Genomic DNA, 19,569 nt, shown 5'->3' on the forward strand with positions numbered 1-19,569 from the left:
CAGTGAAAATCTAATGGCTGCTTTCCATGGCTTGCCATGGCAGGGTGATTTCTTTGACTCAGCCAATGCTTTCTGTTCCCATTCCTTTGAAGAAATTTTTCGTTTCAAAACGGCAATAGTTTTTCATAGGCTCCCATTAAATTGTGCCTTCTAGAAAACAGTTATTCAATAAAGTGGAAATTCTTTCAAGTGAACAACTTATACACCTGGCACCTGGCTCATGACCGATTTGCAGTCTACTCTATCTGCAGTGTTCTAGACTGATGTTTTTGACCCTGAGTATTTTAAATTCAATGCCACAATAAGAACATAGTTAATAGGAGTAGCAATCATAACAAGGAAAAAAAAGTTAAAAAGTATTTAATAATGAGGAAAGCTTCTGAGAGACAAGTTCACATCAAGGGAAACGGTACACATTTATTGGATTTTTATAATAAGTTGGAGGCAATAGCATGAGAGAAGTGAACTTGGGCTCCACTGACACCCCCCATCATCTTCCATCTCCGACTCTGTCTCAGGCTGCCTGCTGCTCCCCCTCCTTACCTGTATAGAGATATTCCGGTTGGTAAGCTGGCTGGACAGTTAGAGTCTTAGCTTCACCCATCTCACGGGTCTGCAGGAGCACAGAAGCAATGGCATGAAAATTGCTGTTGCAAGAGAGGGCAATCAAGAGGTGAAGAAGCAATTTTTTGCTGTGTTCAAAGACTTCAGGCCGGTAATGGTCCAAACCTGTAACAAAATGGTGGACTCGCTTAGTATAACCAAATGGTAAGCTCCTTCAGATTCCAGGGGTAGAAAGGATTCCAAGAGACCTGGGAGGAACGCATCAAACGAATGTTTAGTTTATTATATTTTGGGTTGCCAACATAAAGAAGTTGGGCTTAAAAAACTAAAATGCTTTATTCTTAAATATTCTCATGAAATGCTGATAAGATGGACTTTTCTTGACCTCTCCATAGCACCTGACGTGGTTTGCATTCTTCCTTGTTAAGATGTTCTCTTCCTTGGATCTGTCTTATGGAAGGATCCTACTTTATTTGTGTCTCTAACTCATCTTCTGGATGGCTCCTACTCCCATTCTGCTCTACTACTTGAGTACCTGAAGCTCAGTGCTAGGCCTGCTATGGTCTACGCACTGTCTTTTTGTTTGCACTGACCATATCTCATTGCTTTAAATTTACTTCCTCGGCCAAACTCCCTCAAAAAAGCCCAAATTATTTACATTGTAGAATTAGGACAATTTCAAACAATGACGGATCAGCTGAAATTTTAGAAAGTGAGTGTCACAAAAGTGCAATGAAAAACAGACGAGACTAAAACCTTTCAAAAGTGGGGCACGCTGACGTCAACGTGAAAAGAAATCTCTGTGGATTACCTCTATGTGTTTTTGACCCTATTGGGTAGAATTCCCTCTAGATCCAGTCTTACCTAAGAAGACAGCATGGAGCAATAGTGGTAGATGAAGAGCCCAGTCTTCTCTTACACTGTGATCCACCACCATCTCAGTCATAAAAATCACAGCAATATTGCACCTAACCAACAAAATGATGAGATTAATGCGACTTCTGAGGCGGGTGGAAATACACCATTAGATCACAATTCAATGCAACTGTTATTTACGGCTTGCTGAAAAAATTATATTAAGAACCTTATTCCAGAGAAATAGAGTTTAACTTTTGATATAGCACACAGCCCCACAACAAGAAGAAATATCAGTTAAGTTAGTTATGAAATGGAAATTCTACAAGTCACAGGTAATAAAAACTGTGAGATGAAGACAAGGCCCTCTCTTCAAGTTGCATACAGTCAAAAAAGCATCACAGAATTACATCCAAAGAAAGCTCAAGGGGCTGGAAGGCCGCTTTGCACATTGATTAATATTTGACTAAGCTGCTGGGGCCGGCAGACAAGTCAAGCAAGGCCCCTCTGACTTAAAAAGTGATGTTTCTGGTGAAACCTGGAAGAGGTTTCCTCTTCTAATAGATAGAGACGTCCAGTCAAAGCCAAGCCATCATCTCTCTCCACCCGTGCACACCGCTCACCTGTGGAGTGGCCCCCGTGGAGTGATGGTCTCTGGGAGATAGTCAACCAGGGGGGCCCAGCATCCTCCAGTACACGGCATCGGTAAGGGCTGTGGCTGTTTGGTCTCCGTAATGGTCAACAGCCAGCCCGTGTAGGGAGAGATGGGATCATCTATAGAGCGAGAAAGACAAGTGAACTTCATTTTCCACAAGAAGACGTTTGCTTTTTCTCCTTATTTTTTAGAAAGAATCTTACAAATACACGCTTGTAAAAATAACTTTCTAATTACTCAATTTGGTATGAATGACATGATCAATGGGTTAGAATTACTTGATTGGGTAATTACTTGATTAGTTATTACTTGATAACTACTGTTATTCATTTTAGAGTAAAGAAAAACACAGATAAAAATAAAAATGGGAAATCATGTGAATTTCCATTACTATGGATGGAAATTTCCTTTTTTTCCATTTCCCCCACCTCAGTGAAATGCAATCCAAGTTTCCAGTTTGGTCAGGACAAGAGCCTTAGAGTCATCCCGGACTTCCCTCTCACATCAGCTCACAATCATGGTTATGACCACAGTAATTATAACAATGACAACATTAGGAACTAACACAGAGTCACTGGGCATCAGGCGGTGTTCTATGCACTCAACAAATTAACAGTCCAATAATAGGTGCTTATTATTATCCCTGTTTTGTAGAGGGAAAACTGAGGACAGTCATTATCAACAAAGTCAGTGTTCTGACTTCAAAAATGTGTCCAGCCTCCTACCACTGTCCTCACCCCATCACTGAATCTGAGCCCCCTCCTCTCTCACACTGGGTCTCCGTGATTTCCCTGCTTCCATTCCTGTCCCTTTAACTGCTCTACAGAGCAGCCACAGTAATCCCTTTAAAGCAACTCAGGTCACAGCCCTTACCCTGCTCAACACTTGCTAGTGGCTTCCCTGATACACCCAGAATGAAATCCAGATGCCACACCACTGCCTTTAAGGTCTTATACGATTGTCCCCTTGTTCCTCTCTGGGCTTATCTCCTACCACTGTCCTACTGCCCACTCCACCCCAGTATCCTGGATTCCCTATTCCCTCCTGTTCTGACATGAGGCCAGCCTCAGGGCCTTCAGATCTACTCTTCCCCATGCCTGGCACGCTCTTGCTCAATGCTTTATTCAGGTCTAAATGCCAGCTTATCACAGAGGGTGTCCTTGACCACTTTCTGCCCCTCACTGCTTCTGCTTTCCTCCCTTGGACTGGATCCCCCATTTACCAGCACTGCCTGCCTTTGCTTGCTCTCAAGTAAGCTCCAGGAGGCTTGGGACCTTCTTCACCTTGTTCCTTGTCGTTTCCCTTATTCCTACAGTAGTCTCTGGCATGCAGCCAGGGATCCAAAATTATCCCTGAATGAATGAACTTCATCAACAATCTTTCAGGTAAGCATAGGAAAAAGTTTCATGTTAGTATTTTTTATTATGCTCTCAATATAGGCCCTTGGCATTTCAGATGAGCTATTCCACGAGGGGCTGTGTGATACCTAACCCAGGAATATGACTCAGCAATCTGACTCAACGACTAGGACACACTGAGCAATTTTGTCGTTGTGCAAATAGCAGAGAGTACTTACAGAATCTGGATGGTACAGCCTTACTACATGGTGAGGCTATATGATACAGCCACCATTGTGTATATGGTCTGTCACTGACAAAAATTATGTGGTGCATGAAATCATGTGGTGCACAACTGTAGTTGATTATGAAGTGCACAACTGCAGTTGATTCAATGCTGCTGGTCGAGAGTGGTATACTGGCTTAACAGTTAGCAGAACTGGTGGAGGGAATCCTTCCTACTGTGACAAGTCGGGCTCCCAAAAAGGATAGGCACTAGAATCAAGAATACCCTACTTCTTCAGGATGTGAGCTAAGGGGGTTTTGTGGGGAAAGTTAGGAAGTAATTGTTAACTCTTTCCAACAAACCCACGAATGAGCAGCTGGAACTTTAGAATTCTGTGCCATGAGATTTTGGACACAACAATTTGAATCTACAAAACAATTTAAGGCAGGAGCAGTAGTAATTTATCTTAGTTGTAACTCTCAGTGTATTATCTAAGAGTGTCTCATTTTCAGTAAATTAACTTTCTGGATGACTGATCAGGATAAGTTAGTTACAAAATGCACTTCTATGTCAGTAGATATTCCTTAATAAAACTTGAAAGGAGAGCAAAAAATGGAGAGTGCTGAAGGATTAAAATTGTGAGATTGCTGTTAGGAAAGGATATTTTAGTTTCAATGATGACTTTAGATATATAACCAGTCAGCAAAAATGTGCAACATTACGATGGCCTAAAATTGGTTTTCTGCAGTTAGGTCTAAACCATCATAACTCAGCTAATACCCAGTTTAACTACTTGTACTCTTATTATAAAACCAGATTCAGTAGCATATGAACTTGAAAATAATCCAGATATTTAGAAATTTTCTAGAAGGAATCTTATGTAATACTGGAAAAAAGCACCTTTCAGTTCTACGTCTACCTCAGTTTGCTTGTTCATTTTATCCAAGGGGGTATAGATTTTATTTTAATATAGAGCGCCTTTTGGACAAACCTACATTATGAAACATTGGGCCACTCTGTCTCTCCTGACCCCTTCTTCAGCTTTCCTACCTCTACTGATCCCTGGAGAATTCAGGGAGGAAGTAGCCAACATTTAGTGTACCAGACCCCCAGCCATCAGTTTGGGGATTAAGTCTATCTACTAACCTTTCCCTATCTGTGGCATGTTCCATGTCCACAGTTATGTAGCCAAAGCCAAAAGTACATCAATGAGGTCCCAGTTACTAAAGTCCTGAGATTATTTGTGTCCTATTAGATCTACTGCTTTCTATGAGACAACCAGAGTAGAGCACTATTGCTTAAGCACTCTGGGAAAGGATCTTAATATATACTTTATGGGCTTTCTGTGATGAACATCTGTCTATTTAGCTTGATTTCATTTTCTCTTATGATAAATAATAGATCATATAAGCTGTCAGTGCCCAAACTTCATGCCATGAAACTGGTCAACAACATTAATTATGTGAATGATACTTTGACACACAATTGAATTCAAATTCTATACCAAAATTATTTTACCATCGAAATGTTATTCATACTGATAAAATTAATTTGTGAATATTTCTGGGTAAAATAGAGGCCATATGATAACATTAGATTTCTTTTTTATGCCTTATCTGGATTTTTAATCTTCATAAATACTTCCATTATTTATTTTTCTTTTTGCCCCTAAAGTCAGTGATCTGGGTTTATATGTATAAAATGACATATTATCCCATTTTATTACAATGACCTTTCTGGAATCTTCTATTATGATGAACATAAGGAATTTGAGGTTTTAATACCAGAGGACTCTAAAGCTATAATTTCAAAATGATTGTTATCTATTATAATATTTCTACCAAAGTCTACGTCTTTTGCCCAAAACACAGAAACACACTTTAAAGGCGTTAATAAGCCAAAGTATAGCTGTTTCCTCATGTCAATTCACTCTCACACAGTGGTAGGTTTAGTTATATTGTGTCTGTCAAATTCTGGGGGAGTTGGTGTTAGACTCCTTAAACTCTTCATAGTTCAATTTTTCTGTCCTCAGATTTTGAGTTGCTGAATATTGTCACAGTAAACCAGACCTCTTCTGAAGCAACATTTTGATTTCTCTAGAACTACACTCCCCTTCCCTCATGTGTAAAAATCTGGTCCTGTCTGGAATTAATGTCGGTGTTCTATGGTCCCAGATCCAACTGTTCAGTGGTACAGTCCCCTGATGGGATATAGAAGGGAAGGAAAATATAAACAGCCTTATTTTACCTCTTATTGATAGTTCTAGTAAAAAGTTTTTATAGAGGCACAGCTGAAACTTAACCTAAATTAGAGCAATCAATGCATTAGGAGGTTAAGTAAGGGCCGTTGAAATGTGGTATCTGATCTGACTGTACATTTCCCATAGAAACAAAACAATTCAAGAAACAACTATAAAGTCCTTAAACACTGATGAGATGAATCCAACTCATGAAATATCACCATACTTATGATTTCTACTCAGATAGAAAAATAAATCCCACAAAGAGTTCACTGATTTCCCTATTATACCTGAGCGACACTGGGAATGATTTTTTGGTTCCGATATTTCTGTAACTCATGACCAACTGATACTCTACACCTGTTCTGTATCAACACAAGCTGTCTAGGCCTTACACATAAAATCAATGAATGCAATGACGTTTTTTGTTTATTCAGTTGCCCAAGGTACAAAGAAAGTCTCCCAGCTTAGAAGGTTTTTACTTGGTGACTGAGGCCACACAAGTGGGAGATTCAATGTGAAATCAGATGCCATCCTGGGGAAGCGCACACTCAGAACTTAAAGGTTAAGTCTAGTCCCAAGATAGGTTGAAAAGCTGTATTGCAAAAATTATCTTCTAAAGGGATGATTTTTTTTACTAGCCTTTCCCAGACTGTGAGTCATCAATTAAAAAAAATGCCAAGAATATAAAAATTGTATAGTGATTTGAAATTTTACAATTTTGATTTCTCCACTGTTTCACTTGGGGTTTGTTTGTTTGTTGTACATTTAAGATGCTGACTATACTTCTCTGTAGAGTTAGAGTAAATGATGGCTTAATATTTTGGGTCCTTCTTAGTAATTAGGTCAAGAATAATCAAAATGCTCATCATCCTTTCTTCAACCACTTGCATTCTGTGTGGAAGCCCACAGCCTGTGGGTACTTACTTTTATCCTCATCATACGATCCTCCAGAGCTATTGCTGTATCTTGACTCCAGGCGGGTGTGGGCTCTGATGACATTACTAAACCTTCAAAGAGAAGGACAATTGTTAAGAAACAGCAACAGGGGTGTACACGTGCTGTTGCTCAGGGCAGATACTATTATTTAGTGGTTGGTTCTTTAGCAGCTGGTTCCAATTGTTAGGGTCTGTAAACAAGTCAAGATGGCGCCTGGCATTTTGCCAGAGGGAGTGGTTTGTGAAGTGGCGCCAGCGAGCCATTAAGTGTGGAGATTCCTTATTGGTTGACTGCTGTATCTAATTTATGTTAATTAGGATAAGCTGTGTGGAATGTATATATACCCCTCCTGTCCTACAATAAACGGCTCCCACTCCTGTTGTATCAATGTACACAAGTCACCCCCCGGTTAGTTTGCCCAGCCAGCCGGGCTGCGGCACGATGATGCCTTTCTTCATGGAATATTATGAAGATCATACCTAAAACATTTCTTTTCCCCTCACATGAGACCAATGGTCACGTTTGCTCACAAACAAAAGCCCAAACCTTGAAAAGATAACGATTTCATGGTTAATATTTTAGTTGAACTAGAAAATCATAACACTTGATTTGAAAGAAAATGACAAAAATGGGCCTGATGTTGAATGTGACTCCCTCTTCACAGAACAGGGTACAAGGTGGGTGGCCAACAATATTTGCTAAATGAACAAGTGAAAGTGGGAAGAACTGGAAGTTCACAAAATAGTTCCAGAACAAATCTTGTTCTAAATATCAACTTAAAGCTTCCCTTAACTTAGTCTGCGAATTTTTAGAAAAAGGTACTAGAGTCTGTAATATAATCATAGAATCAGAAGGACTCTTCTCTCTGGTTTCTTTTGTGGCTTGTTGAAATAATCAAAAGAAAAAAAATAGGTGAAATCTAGAACTTCATACACATCCCTTATTTAACTTGGCTTACTCATTTTTTAAAAAAAAATATTTATTTTTTAGTTGTAGTTGGACACAATATCTTTATTTATTTATTTATTTATTATGTGGTGCTGCGGATCAAACCCACAGCCTCTCACGTGCTAGGTGAGTGCTCTACTCACTTTTGAGATATATATTATTGACTTACAAATGAGGAAACTGATGCCAAGTGAGGTTAAATGAGTCATCTAGGGTCAATCACAGGGAGGTGGCAGTGCAGGGACATTTGAGGGCCACGCTGCCTCCAAGAAGGCAGGATTTTTTTTTTTTTTTTTTTTTTAAATATTGAGCTTCTGTTTGAGGTGATGGATATGCACATCTCCCTGGCCTCATTGTTACATTGTATACATGAATTAGAACATTACACTGCATTCCAGAAATATATATAATTACTATGTGTAATTTAATAATAAAAATATGTTGAAAAAACAAACAAACCAGCTGTCTCTCGCTAGCTCTGTTCTTTGGGAACCTTGTTTCCATAATTGCTAAAATGGAATAATAATGGTGTTTTATCTTTTATTTTATTGGGGTTGTGTGGGGAATAATAATAATAAAAAAAAGACATGAGACTGGGAGACATTCTCTAGCTATAACATATTATTATGCTCTCCCTTGGATTTCTAGAATTTCCTTGTCTTGGCAAAGGACCAACAAAAACATTCAAATCAATAGCATATTTATCATCCCAAGATGCTAGGGCCAGGGTGTGGCTCAGGGGAAATAAGGGCAAAATAAGGGCAAAATGGTGCGTACGCACTTGTGTGCAAGTGTTCTTTTATTTTTTTTTTGAGTGCTGGGGATCAAACCCAAGGCATCACACATGCTAGGCAAATGCTCAACCACCAAGCTCCACCCCCCAGTCTGAAATGGTATGTCTGAATTTATTTTACATAAAATAATACATAGCAAGTTCTACCCACTTAACATATATAGCCAAAGGGCCACGTTTAAAAAAAAGCAGGAGATACTTGTCAAAATAGGTGAGTCTGCCTACATTACTGACCTGTGTTCTAACCTGGGTGACAACAGATCAGCACTTATTTCCCTCTGGAACACTGGAAGAGGCAGGAGGTAGCTGTCCTTATGGGGTGGGAAGAAACAGGAAGGGTTCAGGAAAATGTACCAAATGTGCCACTAACTATGTACCTTCTCCCAGGCGTAAAACCTTGGAATATTCCACCAATAGTTTGGATTTGCTGGAGTGAGGAATTGTAATGGACTGTAATTACTTTGGTTTTCTTCACCTCTTAGGATTTGCCTTCCCGATGCTGTCATTTACTCCTAGATAACTTCAAACGTTCTTCACAGTCGTATCGCTTGTGCTATTACTTTGTGAATCTATCAAAGAATATCTGGGACATCTGCTTTGTTTCATATGAATTAGGCCATGAAACAGTCTAAATCAGATGGGTACTTATGAAATTAGAAGAGTGACAGACGTATCACCTTCTGAAGCAGTTCCTTGATCACGTTTATGCTGATAAATGTGGTGTTATAAAAAATGGATGCTGAGCCCAGACACCATTCAGCAAGGGGTGTAAGTAGGTTGGAAAAATCATGCCACATCTGGAGGTTTCTGCTGGGTGGCAAGCTCGGGGGCACTTGGCGACTGATGAACTACAGCCCATAGTGTGCAGGATTGAGAACTGCTCCAAGGGCCAGGCAGGGAAGAAGTAAAGAGTGGATGGCAATGCTTCTCTTTTCCTTGTTGAGAAAGCTCTAAAGGGGCGGTTGGGGAAACGAATTTTGGATTTGGGACATAGAGGAATTTGAAGGACCAGGCTGACTGCCTAATCCTTTCACATCAAAGGTTCATATCTTAAAATATATACCGTGAACCCAGCCTGATAAAAGAAAAACTAAAAGGATAAAATGTTTCCCCGAGTTCTCTCTTGCTGACTTGGCTCAAATGAACACCGAGGCAGCTGTCTTGATCATAGATCAATGAATGCTAAGGCTTGTTAGCACTGTCACCTGGGGCCGGGGTGTAGTTCAGGGACAGAGTGTGCGTTTAGCGTGAACGAGGCCCTGGGTTTGATTCCCAGCAGCAGAACGAACCAAAAAACTCAACCAAATCACTATCGATTTACATTACAGATTCTCCATCCCTATATCAACAACGCTCAGAAAAAAATTATATGATTAAAGTTTATTTCTTTAGTTCCCTATGAAAAGTCCTCATGAAACTATAAATTTATAAAATAGGCCCTTATTAAGGGTGGTTACATTAAAAATATTTATGAAGATTGCTTTGGTATATTTAAAAAATTGATATAAAATTCAATTTTAATAAGACATGTTAATTTTGATGTCCAAAAAAGTAAAATACATGATAACTCTTTCTTGGGATAATTTCTGTTAGTAATTTTTGGTGAATGGTTTGGTGAATAGTTTCTTTTATGAACAAAATACTGAAAGTTATAAAATTTTATATATATGTATGTATATTTTATTTATTTATTTATTTATTTTTTACTTTTATATATATGTGTATGTATATTTTATTTATTTATTTATTCATTTATTCATTTATTTATTTTTTACTTTGGCTACTGGGGGGCCTTAGGGTAGGTTAATGTTAACTTGTAGCTTTTCTCAGAATTTAAAAAAACATTATTTATTTTTAGTGCATATAATTATATGTATATATATTAGTGGAGCTTTAGTCAGGACTTTTTTTTTTTTTGTACTAGGGATAGAACTTAGGGGTGCTTTACCTCTTTGTTTTATTTATTTTTTTTGTTTTGTTTTGTTTTTCGAGATAGGTTCTTGCTAAGTTGATTGGGGCCTAGCTAAATTGCTGAGACTGTCCTTGAACTTGGGATCCTCCTGCCTCAGCCTCCTAAATTGCTGGGATTATAGGCTTGCACCACTACACCAGGCTAGACAACCTTTCTTAAAAATACTCTCTGATCTTGATATTATACAGATAACTTGCTTCTTTATTTTAAGGGCCACCACAAACAACAACAACAACAACAACAACAAAAACAACTCACATGCAGATCACCGGACATACAGAGGTCTTTCTTTGTAATGAGATGTTAATATATTAAAGTATATCAACTTTCTACCCAAAATAAAATTAAGATGGGAAACTCAGTCTAGATGATAAATAATTAAGAATTTACATACCAGTAGAGAGTAGAGATATCTTTAGAGAAATATTGTGCTTTCTACCATGAGGCAAAGAAGATACTAGTAAACATGGATTAAAAATGCTAATTAGTAACTCTATACTGTCACCGATGAATGGAATATCAAAACTTTCATGCATTTTGGAGAAAGACAGGTCTCTACTAAAGAACTATGAAGGATAAGATCTGTATTTCATGACCCATAGGGTTTGGAATTAGCCTGAAGCAAGGTCCATACAGATGAGCGTTCGCCCAAAGGCCACTCTCCTCCCAGTCGGGTAAGGGACTTGGTAAATGCCTGACTGAGAGAGAGAGGAGATGCCCATCACAGAGGAGCTTCCACTTCATCTCTGCTCTAGGGCACAGGGTGAAATCCTTAGGACAGTTAGGAAGTATCCTGGCGCATTTGGGGTGAAGTGAATTGTTTTCTTTATTTGATCCCTTACATTTTCTTCAATGTGAATTTGAGTTCCATCTTCACTATTAATTTTTCAATGAAAGGGCTGCCTCATCACCTTTTACATGCTCAGCTGAAGGAGTTTTCAACACCATGAGTTCCTCCTAGTTCTTATTTTTTTAATAGAAGTCTATTTTTTTTAATAGAGAGAAGTCTTGTCTATCCTGTTTTCCTCCCTGCTCTTTACAATCTGCAGGGAGGAGCAATTCAGATTTTATTTACCCAGAGCAGTTCAAGGCAATCTGAGGACAAGTGTGTAGGTAAGAAAATACCACCAGCGTGGTCGTGAAGGGAATGGAGACTTTGCAGGAAAAGACAGTGTTCTTGGTCAATTGAGATGTTATCACAGTAACAGTAAAGTAAGGGTAAAGAATGATTACTACTATGGTTTGAATATGTTTGTCCCCATAAACTCATAAGAACTTAATTCCCAGTCTTATGTAAATGGTATTAAGAGGGTGAAACTTAATCCCACTATGGTGTAGTGTCCTTGGAAAACAGTTAGGTTAGGCAAGGTAATAAGAGTGGAGTTCTCATGGTGGAATCCTTGTAGCTGAATAAGAAGAAACAGAGACCACCCAGACATACATGCTCCCACCACAATGTGATGTAGCCAACAGGGCCATTGCTAGAATCTGTGTCATATGGTTTGGGGTTAAAGCCTTCAAACCTGAGCTAAATAAACCTCTTTTCCTCACAAGTTAGTCAGCCTCAGGTATTTCCTTTTGGTAACAAAAAGCTGATAAATACAATGATATTTTATAAAACTCACCTCAAGACAACTACTCTAAGAAATTATTTAGTAATCAGATTTGAAAATTTCACACGACAAATCCCCTGTAATTCTAGATGGTTTTACCCATTAGCAGAATGACTGGTGCTTTTTATGAAGCCCTGAGGTAAGTGGGAATCATCTACCAAAACTGTCTCCTCTTTATCTTTCTGTTCTCTGACTTTGTATAGGAAAAAATTGTTAACTTAAGGGATCTACAGGACAGAATTAGAAAGTTAGTCTGTGTTCTAACAATAAAGGAGGACTTTGGTGTGCCTGTGAAATTTAGGAAACCTCACAAACTGTTACTGATGCCTTTGTACAGGCTACTGCTGAAAGATATGTTGGATGTTAGGCCAGATTTGTGCACCAACCTTTCATCAGATTCTTTCAAAATCTTGCTCTCCTCGGCATCTGGGAAACTGTCCTGGCCAGCAACCACTGTATTGCTACTGGAGGTGGTTCCTGTAGATGGGATTAGAAGAAAGATGCTTAGTAAAAGACACATGCAGAGGAGTCAAGCTCAAGTCTCAGTTAATTTTAGGAACGGATTTCCTGTAAAAAATCCCTGTTTGCAAGATTCCTCACATCTCTTGTACAATCTCAGACATTCTAAACAACCTTTTAAGTGGGCACCACTGAAACAGGAGAATCCTAGACATCTGTTATGGTCAAACCAGATTCCTTAACTCCCTTGTAAAGTGAGGCTGCAATATTCTTGGAACCTATTCTCCTGGCCACTTGGAAATGAGCTTATTTATAGCAGCTGGCTCTGCTGTAAGTTGTTTTAGTGTTTCTGGAGTTATTTGACCAATGCTAGGAAAGCAAGTTCAAGTAGCCAGAGCTTCTGATTCCTAAGCTGACACTTCTCTGCAAGAACACTGCTCTGGCACCAAAGAGGGCAAAGAAAGGGAATGGGCCATCGGGGAGGAGGAGGGCACGTGTTTCATGAAATGATGCTGTTATCTATTTACTGAAAGAGATAATACAGGATGAGTATCTTTATCAAAAATGCTTGGAACCAGAATTATTTCCAAATTCGGATTTTTAAAAGATCTTAGAATATTTGCATATACACAGTGAGATATCATGGGGATAGAGCTCCAGTCTAAACATGAAATTCATTCATATTTCATACATCTTATGCACACAGCCTAATTTTATACATTTTAACTAATTTTATATCAGAAACAAAGTTCATGTACATTCAACCATAATAGGACCTGTGGCCAGGAGAATAGGTTCCAAAACAACCTGTTCTATTGTAGGGCATTTTAGTCCATCCTGGGACAAGATTAACAACAGGAATCCCATAGATACAAATAGGAAGGTCCAGAAGAGACTCCTCAGTGATTTCAGAGCTCTTCTTGAAATCAGCGTAAAGTAAAAAGCTCCATGGTCATTCTTACAAAACAGTTTCATTTATCCAATAATGACCCGGAGTCTCAGCTATTTTCAAGTCTCTTAAGTGAATGTATATACAGGAATAAGAAAAAGCCACAGACACATATTCACACACTTTTAAGGCTCCGCCAAAAGAAAATTCCAGAGACCCAGGACAAGAAGTCGGCCCAGGTCCCTGGTCCTTACCGGAAGCGGCTGCCGAGGCCTTGCTGCTGGCGGTGAAGCGGTAGAAGGGTGGGTTGTCACAGTGCTGGACAATGGGGTTCACGGGCTCAGTCTGCTGCAGCTCAAAAAGAAGCTCTTCCATGGTTTGAATGGTGTTATTGCGGCATAGGTATATGGCCACCTTTTTAATCTGAGAGGAAGAAAAGAAACAAGAGATGCTTTCCAGAACCTAGTCCATAAGAATTGCAGGCTGGTAACCCACGCCACCATCCGGGTGCCGTCAGCCCCAGGGTAATCTTTGTGCTCTCCTAGGCTAATCCAGGTGGGGTTAGAATTCACCTTGCCATGTGGGCTATTAGGACTGTGTGTGTTAAAGGCCTTACCTTTTCTAGTGGTTTAATTTTTTAAAGTTACCCTCTGGGCACATTGATTCAATCTAAGCTTCCAACTTGCCATTAAAGGTCCTATCTTCAGAAAGAATTTTATTTATACAAACCATTGTGGGGTGGGGGGGAAACTGCTAGTTATTTTTGTTTAAAAAGGAATCCGGTCCCTTTCTATTTTCCTCTCCCCTAGAAACAAATGACTTTTAGCTCGCCTTGAATTTGCAATCCTCCTGCATCAGGCTCCAGAATGGCTAGGATTATAGGCGAGTGCCACCATGCCCAGTGTAGTTTAAAATCTTAAAAATATCTCTGGATTCAATGTTCTGGACCTCATGGTCCAGCCAGAAGCGAGTGTGCTGTTACGAGGCTTATATGAGTCAAACTGCAGGAAGAAATCAACTCTCTTGCAAAAGCAACCGGTATGGAAATGCCAAGTGAGCTTGAAATTTAAAATGCTGTCCTTCTGTTGATCCCATCTCCTTCTAATATAAATAGCAAGTATCAGACAGCTTTACTTGTTTCTCTCTCCTACCACCTGAATTTGAAGAGAAAAACCAGGATTCTCTGTATTTTAATTCTGTTTTGAGAGCATCCAGTGTCTCTCACATTCTGGCACTAACGTCTGAGGAAGGCAGCTTTTGGTAACTGTTAGAAAAATATTTGCTCCTTAATTCACATGTCTGTGTCCCAAGGCTTAGAGTGAGGGGATGACAGTTGTCACTAGCAGGTGTAGCCTGTGTCTTGGGGGCTAAAGGAACTTTCATGCAGTATCTGGAAGAGCTCTCAGGAGATGAATGTGACGGGCAAAACTGCACATTTCTATTTTAGTTGGAGCCGGGAGCACATTTTGGCTCGCAAATTGTACATGGAAGCCCCAGGAGGACAGATGCCTCCCGAGAGCCCAAGACACACTTACATAGGGTAGGAGAACCGTGTCACTGCTAACCCCGCACAGGCTGATCAGGAACTGCAGTGTGATCCTCAGGTTGTTGCTCCATTTCTCGTTGTTGGCGAGCGCATTCCAGGCATTTTCCATTTCTGGCCCAGGAACTTCATCTCCATACTGTAACAAACAAAATAGAAAATGGCCCTTGTGACGTGGGAAGAAAATTTGATGTACAGTGGTTTTGAAGGTCATGGCCATCTCAAAATAGTAAGAAAGGGGAAAGGGCTGTTTATCAGAAAGATGTCATTTGTTTTCCAGGGGAGAGAAGTTGATAATGCAGAAATCATTCACGTGCAATACCTGTGGACATCAACTTTTAAAAGTGTTAGGCTTCTTATTATTTTTTCAATTGCAGTAAAATACAAAGTTTGCCATTATAACCTTGGTTTTTGTGTGTGTGTGATGCTGGGGACTGAACCCAGAGCTTCCCATATGTTAGGCAAACTCTCTACTACAGAGCTATCTACTCCAGCCTTCACCGTAACATTTTTATGTGTGGAGTTTAGTGACATCATTTATGCTCTTGTGTGGCCAGCACCACTGTCCATTCCTTCTGTGTGATTTTTAAAGGATAAATACCATTTTCCCTAGGTTTGCACAAGGGTTTGCCTTTTCTGAAGATGGAGCCATGTGATTTGAGTTTACCTTGGCCGTCATGTACATGAGGTTATTGAGGACCAGGGATGTGGCTTCTGGAGAGCCCCAGCCATTCCCTTTCAGCCCATGAGGGGCTGTCACTTCTCCTTCTCGGTCTTTGACTTCGTCCTCGGGGCTGCTGGGGCTTGACCCAGGGAGGAGGAGCCTGCTGTCCACCAGCTCGATGTTGTGCAGCCAGGGCAGCAGGTAGGTGAGCATGATCTGACGCCCGTTTGGGTGTGTCGTGGGGAACCGCTGGCTTACCTCTAAAGAGAATTGCAGTGGAGAGCCGTTATGTTATTATTCCACCAAACAAATTAAAATATGAACACCATCTTAATGATTAAACAATGCTTTCCATTTACAGAAAACATGTGCACATACAGTAGCTCCCCAAGGTGACAAAAATGAAAAAAAAACAAAGCTTGTTCTCAAACCTGTCATTTCATGTCTGTTGCTCTGTGTGGGAAAGTGGCACTGCACCATGGGGACAGGACAGGCTTGGTAAAAATGGAGCGAGATGGGAGGCCTCAGGAGTTCAAGCACACTGCTAGTGGAAGAGGGCTTATTTGTCCCTTGGACAAACAAGGGACCTGGAGGCAGAAGAATGTGTATTTGGGTTCTAGTTCCATTGCGTTAATAGCCGCCCGTGACTCTCGACTAGTAATCCAACCTCTCCGCTCTCCAGTTTACTCATGTGTACAACAGGGCCCCCCTGCATACACGGGACTAGTGTGAAGACTAGAAGATACACTCACCACGTATATAGCTGGCTCAGCACAGTGCCTGACACCAGCAGGCCCCTGACCAGTGGTGATTAGTGATGGTTCTCTTTCCAATAACCCAGTGATTTACAAAGTGTCTTCCATGAAACATCAATTGTTAAAAAGTGAGATGCGGACCCCCAAGAGGAAGAAACCCAGCTTGGGGAGTCTACCTGAAAAATGCCCAGAGCATGGAAGGTGCCTGCCAAGGGCTGCACTTCACCTTGGGAACAATGTGCACCAAGGTCAAAGCTCCTCGTCCAGCTGAGCCACTTCCCCATCATTCTCTCTGTTGACATTTCTGCACTGTTTCACTGCTGGCAGCATTTAATTTTACAATCTGAATAAGCAGTCTACAGAGAAAGAAGCACAGCTTTATGTTTATGCACGAGGCTCTGCTTGTCTCCAAGAAATAGCTTTATCCAAAGGAGGAAGCTGGCAAGCCTGGTCTTGTGCAAGTGTTGTGATCTAGTGTGACACAACCTTGCCGGCAGCACTCATGACTGCTGAACGGAACAACACAGATGCCAGGAATGACACTATGATAACACACTAGATCCCTCAAATGGCAACTCTAATTGACTTGGCCCTTTTCCTTCAACTAAAATTATTATTTTCCATTTTGAAGAAGAATAATGTGCCACAATAATCAGATAGCACAAAGCTGCTGTTTTATATGGATTAAAATTTCAAATAACTGGGCGTGGTGGCGCATGCCTATAATCCCAGTAGCTCAGGAGGCTGAGGCAGAAGGATGGTGAGTTCAAAGCCAGCCTCAGCAACAGCAAGGTGCTAAGCAACTCTGTGAGAGCCTGTCTCTAAATAAAATACAAAAATAGGGCTGGGGATGTGGCTCAGTGGTCAAGTGTTCCTGAGTTTCATGCCCAGTACCTACCCGCTCCCCCCCAAAAAATCCAAAACGTCCTTAGTTTCAAGCTCAGGTATCACATATGATGCTATGGACTATGACAATGCAGACTTAGAATCTTGTCCAACGAGTGTGTGCCTTTATTCCCATGTATTGGGCATTTTCTAGTATGAGCCTCCATGCTAGGCATGATGGAGACTGCCAAGACTAGAATCATGGTTCCTGCTCCCGGAAAGGAGACTCTGATACTATGCCAGCAAGTAACTTTATGGCAAGGGAGAAAGTGACAAATGACTTCAGAAAGGCACTAAACTTTGAGGTTTAGTGGAGGAAAATGATAGCTGGTTGCAAAGATTCAGGACAGTTTTATGGCAGAACTACTTAAGTTCCACTAGAAAAGACCGATATTTTGGAGATGGGAAAAAAAAATCCGATCAGAGAAAAAGTATCATTGAAGAATACCTATTTTATTTTTGTATATGGACTTATTTATTTATGATTTATTTATTTATTGAAGGCCTCCAAGTTGCTAAGGCTGGCCTCAGGAGGCTGGCTTGTGATCCTCCTGCCTCAGCTTCCTGAGTAGCTGGGATTACAGACATGTACCAAGGTGCTTGGCAATTAAAAAATATCTATCTTTACACCTATTTTTTTTAAAAATTTGTTTTTCAGTTGTAGTTGGACACAATACCTTTATTTATTTTTATGTGGTGCTGAGGATCGAACCCAGGGCCTCACACTTGCTAGAGGAGAGCTCTACCACTGAGCCACAACCCCAGGCCTAAACCGATCTTTTTTACATGGTATAAAAATCTACAGACTTTTAGTCTCAAGCATAGCCTTCTAACATAATACATAATCTGCTTATTTATCATCTTTATTGCATTTTGTCTGCGGGACACAGAGTCCAAGAGGGTAGGGAAGTCTGCGGTATTCACAGTCTAGATCAGCACCTGGGCTGTAGACAAGTTTTTGAAAAGAAAAAAAAAAAAAAAAAAAAAAAGCCACAGCCATGGGAACAAGTCCTTGGTTATTCCTCCCAAAACAATCTAAATAAAATGTGTAGTGATGTCAGTGGGATGGTATGCGTGTTTCCCGGCTCCTCTGGGAGGGGCCTGGGAGGGGTCTAGCTGCTTATGAATAATTAGGTCACCTGAAATTACAAGCAATCAGGACCGCACCACAGGGTTTATAATAGTACTGGGACTAAACACAAGAGGAATCTGTTGTGCCCTCTTAGTTTTTTTCATGTTATTTTCGAAAATTCTTCATAAATCAAATAGCCAAATTCATGAAGAAAATGTAGGCATGCTGGTCCCTCATTATCTGTCACGGTCTCCTACTTTACCAGCTTCTTCTTCTCATCCTTAACACCCGCCCCCTTGTTACTGCATCCCACCCTGGCTCCAGCTCTGTTTTCCCTTTTCTCAGCCACACCACTGCAGTCTGGTTCCTGCTGCCACCTCCCCGGGGAATATCCACAGTTACCAATGAATCATGAAGACCTGAGGGCTTATCCTTTTTATTTTTTGGTACTGGAAATTGAACCCAGGAACACTTTATCACTGAGCTATAGCCCCAGTTCTTTTTTTTTTAATTTATTTTTCTTTTTGAGACAGGGTCTTGCTAAATTGCAGAGGCTGGCCTTGAACTTACCATCCTCCTGCTTGAAGTTTCCTAGTCCCTCAGATTACAGGTCCGTGCCAGCCTGCCAGACTGAAGATGGCTTTTGGACCTTATCTTCTGTGATCTCTCTATGCTGTTGGGGGCTGTGGACAGTTCATTCCTTCTTCCTAAATCCTCGTTTCTGAGGTTTCCATGAAACTCACCCCCTAGGTATTTTCTGTCTTCTCTGAACTCACCTCCATTCCTCTCTGCCCCTTGCCCAATCTGCCAAAGCCAGGTCCTTCCTTTCACTCCATGCTCTCTCCATTCCAGAGCTCAGCTGGGCTCTTGGCTCCAGCCCTTCTGCCTTCCAAGAGTTACTGGTGGTGCCTTCTCCTGACTCCAACCTGCGCACACCTGGGGACGCCTGGCAGCGGCCTACACCCCACATCCCAGGCTGCACTCATGATCTCTGCCTTGTCCTAAACCTTGGGATCCTCCCGTATTGGCTCCCTGGGAGGGTGGCCACAGGCCTCATGCCAGGCTCTCCCTGCACTCTCACTGGCCTGTCTTAGCTCAGGCCCTTACATGATTCATTTCCTCCTAGGGTTACTGTCATCGTTTCTGATTGGACGCTTTCTA

At 40.8% G+C, this 19,569-nt stretch overlaps 1 protein-coding gene across 15 annotated transcripts in view; it reads right to left on the reverse strand.

Annotated features, from left to right (window-relative positions):
- Fry (FRY microtubule binding protein) overlaps window positions 1-19,569 on the reverse strand; it is a 409,821-nt gene that overhangs the window by 61,107 nt on the left and 329,145 nt on the right. For all 15 annotated transcript variants that reach the window (XM_076872110.1, XM_076872112.1, XM_076872111.1 and 12 more), the window contains 8 exons: window positions 15,700-15,956; window positions 15,025-15,171; window positions 13,744-13,912; window positions 12,528-12,618; window positions 6,804-6,886; window positions 2,043-2,193; window positions 1,429-1,532; window positions 544-729 (listed from right to left, as the gene is read on the reverse strand). In XM_076872110.1, coding sequence (XP_076728225.1) covers window positions 544-729; window positions 1,429-1,532; window positions 2,043-2,193; window positions 6,804-6,886; window positions 12,528-12,618; window positions 13,744-13,912; window positions 15,025-15,171; window positions 15,700-15,956 — 1,188 coding nt within the window. The remainder of the gene's footprint in view (window positions 1-543; window positions 730-1,428; window positions 1,533-2,042; window positions 2,194-6,803; window positions 6,887-12,527; window positions 12,619-13,743; window positions 13,913-15,024; window positions 15,172-15,699; window positions 15,957-19,569) is intronic.

The sequence above is a fragment of the Callospermophilus lateralis genome, chromosome 12 (assembly GCF_048772815.1).
Source record: "Callospermophilus lateralis isolate mCalLat2 chromosome 12, mCalLat2.hap1, whole genome shotgun sequence".
NCBI lineage: Eukaryota > Metazoa > Chordata > Mammalia > Rodentia > Sciuridae > Callospermophilus > Callospermophilus lateralis.